We start from the raw sequence: 5824 nt of genomic DNA, 5'->3' as shown, positions 1-5824 counted from the left end.
TCTGCATCCTAACAAACCAGTCTTCTTAGTCTGAATCATGCCCTAAAACTCCCAGATTTCATAATTGACATCATCCTGTTCAGTCATGTAATCCTTTGTTTCAGCTTCCTGTCTTATTAACCTACCCGTCTATTGTCAGAGGCCGTAGGTGAAAAGGCCTTCACATAGGCTCTTACTGTATATCCTCTCAGCCACTGGATTTAAAACCATTGGCCTGTTTTAAATCCAGCTGCAGATTTAAAACATACAAAATGTAAACAGCAGCAATAAGAAACATAATAAAACATAACAATAAAGTATAATTAACTGAGTTTTTCTATAAGAAAAGTTACAGATATTTAGCATAATCTTCTGTCTGATTATTATAAATATTTGGTAAAACCAACATCAAATCTAACTTTTTTGGGGGAAATATTTCAGTTACATTAAAGAAAATATTTACTTCTATCCAAGCTGTATGTTTACATCCATCTGTGGCATTAATTTATTAATAGATTTGGGGACTTTTTATACACTCTTTGGTTTAAACTTAAACTCACTTATAACCCGAGTTCCTGTTTAATGCCACATTTTGGAAATCAAAATGTTTGAAATTTGTTCTGGACGTGACTTTGAAGTTAATGCTTTCAATGTAGCTGAGGTCTGGGCAGGTGTTCTGTCAGAACATTTAGATACTGATACATTTTTCTAATAGCATACGCAACAGAGAATTAGTCCAACCAGCAAAAACAAAACAAAAAAGAAAATCAGCTTTGATTATTCTGTTATGTCTTGCATGCAGAAACAGGCAGACATGATGGAAGTTTCTGTGATGTTGAAAGAAGAAGTCTCTTTATTAAAAAAAAAACTACATTAATCAATATTAATTCAAAATAAATTACTTTAGTAGTAAAAAAAATGTGTGCAGGAATTTAATTTTTGTTACATTTTGTTTCTTGTTTAAAATCATTGAAAACATTGGCTGCACTTTATATTGTGAATGAGAATTAATTTAGGTTATATAAAAACTAAACATATGCCTATCTTTGTTTCCAGAACCACTTGTGCATTTGGGACCATTGTCCTGCATCAATAGAGTTATGCTCAGTCAAGCCTATGTGTAGTTAATTCCTGCATAAATGTCAAATAGTGAAACAAAAAAATAGCTTTAAAACCATTTAGCATCTATGTTTCGGTATGACTAAAATCTGAGTTAAATGTAAAGTAAATGAAGAACCAGGATGTGTGATATTGGAGGGTAATGTTGCCCAGGAAGAATCAGACAGTTTAGTGCAAACAGATTTTTATTGACCTTTTTTCCTAAGATCAGCAAAAAGTACAAAGGTGATAACAAAGAAAAACAAAACAGGTACATCCAATCAGAAAGTGTTCCTGTTAGAGGTTCACCTATCCTGTTTGAACACAGAATACAGATTCCTAAAGTCTTTAAGGTGGAACGATGAAGCCACCAGACAGGAAACAAGTCAAAGCTTCAACAAACTGTCCCTTTCCTTCAGCCTCAAAGAGACAAAAGAAAAACCAGAAGGAAAGTTTACATAAGTATTTTCTACTCTTGTTAAAGTTACAGGGAATCCTTCATGTTCCTGTTCCTACTTTAATGCTTCACTGAAGCTACACTGTAAATACACAAACTTAACAGCTGAACAAAGGAACATTTCTAACATTTTCTAACATTTCTCTTAGTCTGATCCAGCAAGGATATAATTTGACATAAAATGACAAATGATGCTGCACAAAAAAAACTAAAACATCAGTATATAGTTCATATTATACAATACTTGAATAGAACAGAAAAAATCATCCTTTATTATTCTCAGAAGTCTTTATAATAGTTCTTATGCTAATGAAAGGATTAAATGAGGGAGAAATATCCCAGAATTCTTTTAGGGTTTGGTTGAAGATGTCGACGCTCACATGCGGCTATGAATGGTGTCTTCCTCCACCTGGAGGCGTGTCTTATTGGCCAGGGCAGCCTTGCGCGTCATGGTGCTGCAGCGGGTCAGGATCTCCTGGGTCTTTGGTCTAGGTGGCACCTTTGGAGCCACTGAAGCCGTCTCGCTACCTGTGGACTGAGTGGATCCAGAGCTTGGGGAGCTGGACCTGGAGGGGGATTCGGTCTGAGGTGAGTCGGGTTCGCTGGTGTGGTCCTGTCCCTCTTCCCGCTCCTCGCTGCTGGAGGAGAAGCTGGAGAAGATGGAGTCGGTGCTGTGGGACGTCGGGGTGTCCTGTTCAGTCTGGCTGTGCAGCCAGGTCTCGGAGAGGACATCCAGGGATTGGGCCCTGGGGAGACGTTCAGGGACCGCAGACTGCCGCCTGGAGCCCTGATCTGATCTGCTCTCTTCATTGATTCTCTCAGACTGAGAAGGACGAGACTCCCTTGTCGTTGCCAAGTTCAGCGAGGAACTGTGATGATGTCTGTGCGAGCCATGCAGACCGGCCCGTGGATTGGTGTAAGGCTGAAGGTACATGGAAGGTATATAACCGACCTTCCCGTTGAACCTGAGAAGATGGAACCAGGGTTATAAATTTACTCTCGTCAACTCTACAACTACCTTATGCCAGAAGGCGATGGGTTTTTATCTGCATACAGGTAAGACAAAAGGTTGATACCTGATGAGCCACCAGCCGTCATCAGACTTCCTCAACACCTCCACCACAGAGCCGATGAACACAGCAACTTCATCAGCCTTTGAGGTTGAGTAGGTCCTCACAGCACAGTACAGGGAACCTAAAAGCGACAGGCAGAAGATCTTTACATTGCAGTTAAAGTACTACTAAAAAGGGTAAAGTTAAAAGTAAATGAAGAGGAGTTTTTCTAACAAATTTAAGACTAAAGTTACTAAATAGAATAACCCACCTCCTAGGAATTCTTCATCATCATCATCTTCTCCTTCAGAAAGCTCCAGGAAGGGAGCAGGAAACCAAGCCAGGCGCTTGTCCTCGCTCTCCACCAGCCACCAGCCTGTAGAGCAAAGAGCAGAGGACGGCTTTTAGCATTTCTCACTAAATGTTGCCATGATTTGCATTTTGTGTGTTTTCAGTGAGAAACGGTTTAAAGGGGAAAGCGCCAGTGCTTACCTGCAGGGTCTTTGATCAGGACGTCCAGCTTCTCGTCCGCAGCCACCTTAAACGGGCGGTTCTTTGTATCCTTGGTCTCGTAGGGAGCCACGCAGCGGTATGTCTGGGTGACAAACGGATGGGTGACGTTGCCCAGCTGGTGGCGGGGAGCGCCCTCTCCTCCTCTTCCATCCTGCACATCACCAGACATCAGGATCATGACGCTGTCAAAGATGCAAAAAAGCAGATAAATGTTAGAAAAAGCCACAAATGCAGAGACTGTTCAGAGAAATCCCATCTGGATCTGAGAACTTACGTGTTTTTGGTGAAGTCAGTCTGCAGGTCGTGGTCTTTAGGGGTGAAGAACCGGGTTACCTCTGGGCTCAGGGTCACAGTCTGGTCGCATTTCAGCAGCCGGTCGCAGTAGCTCTCCAAAAACATCATCTGCCTCACAGACTTCTTGGATCCTTTCTGCTTTAGACTGCTCCTCCTCGCTTTTCCTGGATAGAATCAGGACAATTTGATTTGGCATCATTTTAGCATCATTTGGCTCAATAACTTGTTTATTTCTTTGTTGATAGCCTTAATATATGAATATTTGTGTAACATATTGTACTGTGATATAATTTGAAATGTATAGTTGTTCTTATGATGTGATCATTTGATATGTTTTGTGTATCTGTATGATTTTAAAGGGACCCCAGAATAGCTGTCAAATACTGACAGCAAAAAAATAGACACATAAATAAACAAATATTTCTACATGTATTAGTAAAGAATTATGTGCATGTCTTAGTCTTGCAATATTCTTACAGCTCTACCTGTATGCATTTTGGTTTAATGATAATAATAATAAAAACTGATAACGTTTTTTAGATATTTATCTAGATTTGTTTTGGTCTTACCAGTGAATTTTGGGATCATCCGGTCATTCTTTCGGAAAGGATTGAAATTAGGAAACTTCCTCTTCAGTTGTCCCTATATGAAAAAATAAATAAACATTAAATAAACTCGTATTAGGAATGTTATCAACCAAGCAGCCTGTGGAGATCTGATGAAATATTACTGACTTACATGAAATTTCTTAAAATCCTGGAAGGACCTGTAGATGATCACCTCAGATTCATCAGACCAAAGGACAGACACCATGAAAGTCTGGAGGAAAACAAACCGTGAACATTAGAGGGGATGTTTTTAAATGAAGGGATGAGAAATAAAAAATAAACTCACCTTGAGTTTCGGCTTCTCCCGGTGGAGTCCTCCAACAATCCGGGCGCTGATCACGTAGCGCTGATTACCGGTCATCTTGCTCTCGTCTGGGGCTCAGATGGCTGCTTTGAGAGACCTTCTCTGCTGCTGCTGCTGCTGCTGCTGCTGATGTGATGATCATCCCTCCATAGCTGCTGGCTTTATATCCAGTAGAAAAGGCGGAGTCCTGATGCGGAGGAGAGAGGATGCCGAGGAGAGGCGGGGCGGCGCTGCGCAACAGCAGCTTGGAGACTTTCCAACATTAGGAACCATAAAACAGCTTCAACCGGGAAATAACTGCTCCACATGCAGGGCTATATAAAAATATATAAAAAGGGGAATGCAAAACAGATAATAAATAACTAAAAAAAATATATATATAGCCTATATATAGGGACTGTGTTGAATAAATAAAACTCCTAACTATAGAGTGTTATTTATGAGCAGCCTTGTTATCAGCTCTCCCTGCCTGTCAGGCAGCCTCTTCGTCATCCGCCTTTACAATTAACATCTCTGCAAGTTGCGTCACCTTGCACTTGTCATCTGAAGGCAATAAAAGCCTGCAGGATCAGAGCTGGGTTTGCACGTGCAGCACCTCAGGGGAGATACCTGGGGGGGTTTTAGCAGGTGTTTCTGCAAAAAGAGCCACATTCACTAAAGGGTTGCTCTCTTTAGAGGAATGTGAAGCCTCTGCTGTGAAGGGATGCCAGTATCTTATCAACAGACGTCAAACCAGCAGCACGTGCTGAGGCCCGAAGGTCAGGACCATCAAGCTTGGGGTTGGACTCAGCACCTGAGACTGGGGGACACGTGAGACCTCTAACAACTAACAGCCATGGGAAACCTTACCAAAGACCCCTGATAGCTATAAAGAAAAAAACTTTCTGGAGAACTCCCAAAAACTGTTTTCTCTGCCAATACAGATGGCAAGAAACTTCTAAATAAAGACTAACTATTCTTTCCTAAAACCTTTGCTGACAACTAGATGCAATGGCGTAACAATCGGTAAGCAGAGACTGCAGTCTCTTAGGGCCCCCCGACCTCTCAGGGGCCCCACTACGCAATTGTGGACTAGACAGATGTAATGGTGCGAAAAATTCCTCTTAAACCCACCAGATACTAGGTTAACTGAGCTGACCTTATTTACACTCCAACACATGGCAGATTTCAACAGGATGGTGAGCCGTTTAAACATGATACCAACAGCAAAGCAGACGGTGGTAATTTTAATTACTATGTTAATAACTGTGTATAGTTCATTAGACGGTTGGTAAAAAATACACTCATATACTATGTTTCAAACCTATGTTTCATATGGGGCCCACCCAGATAATGTTGCTTACGGGCCTATTGTTGTGCCGTTACGCCATTGGTTTGACTCAACACCTGAGACTGGGGACACGTGAGACCTCAAACAACTAACAGCCATGGAAAAGTTTACCAAATACCCCTGACATCTATAAGGAAAAAAAAAAAAAAAAAAACTTTCTGGAGAACTTCTAAAAACAGTTTTTCTCCG

At 41.2% G+C, this 5824-nt stretch overlaps 1 protein-coding gene across 1 annotated transcript; it reads right to left on the bottom strand.

Annotated features, from left to right (window-relative positions):
* Nucleotides 1–1275: 1275 nt before the first annotated feature.
* LOC107086248 (NADPH oxidase organizer 1-like) lies at nucleotides 1276–4437 on the bottom strand. Its single transcript, XM_015377064.1, has 8 exons — nucleotides 4288–4437; nucleotides 4132–4212; nucleotides 3963–4035; nucleotides 3374–3557; nucleotides 3079–3281; nucleotides 2858–2962; nucleotides 2611–2728; nucleotides 1276–2499 (listed from the first exon to the last, which is right to left on the bottom strand). The coding sequence occupies exons 1-8, from the start codon at nucleotides 4360–4362 to the stop codon at nucleotides 1911–1913; spliced, it is 1428 nt and encodes a 475-aa protein (XP_015232550.1). The 5' UTR covers nucleotides 4363–4437; the 3' UTR covers nucleotides 1276–1910.
* Nucleotides 4438–5824: the final 1387 nt, after the last annotated feature.

The sequence above is a fragment of the Cyprinodon variegatus genome, unplaced genomic scaffold, assembly GCF_000732505.1.
Source record: "Cyprinodon variegatus isolate N-32 unplaced genomic scaffold, C_variegatus-1.0 Scaffold146, whole genome shotgun sequence".
NCBI classification, from domain to species: Eukaryota; Metazoa; Chordata; class Actinopteri; order Cyprinodontiformes; family Cyprinodontidae; genus Cyprinodon; species Cyprinodon variegatus.
Note: the sequence above shows the minus strand (reverse complement) of the source record. Positions and strands in the feature narration are given on the sequence as shown.

Bases quoted from the DNA above. Each gene is read 5' to 3' on its own strand.
- LOC107086248 (XM_015377064.1), bottom strand. From the start codon at position 4,362: ATGACCGGTAATCAGCGCTACGTGATCAGCGCCCGGATTGTTGGAGGA. The intron at 3,282-3,373 runs GTAAGTTCTCAG...CATCTTTGACAG, and splicing joins ACTGACTTCACCAAAAACAC to CGTCATGATCCTGATGTCTG. The intron at 2,963-3,078 runs GTAAGCACTGGC...TTTGCTCTACAG, and splicing joins CCTGATCAAAGACCCTGCAG to GCTGGTGGCTGGTGGAGAGC.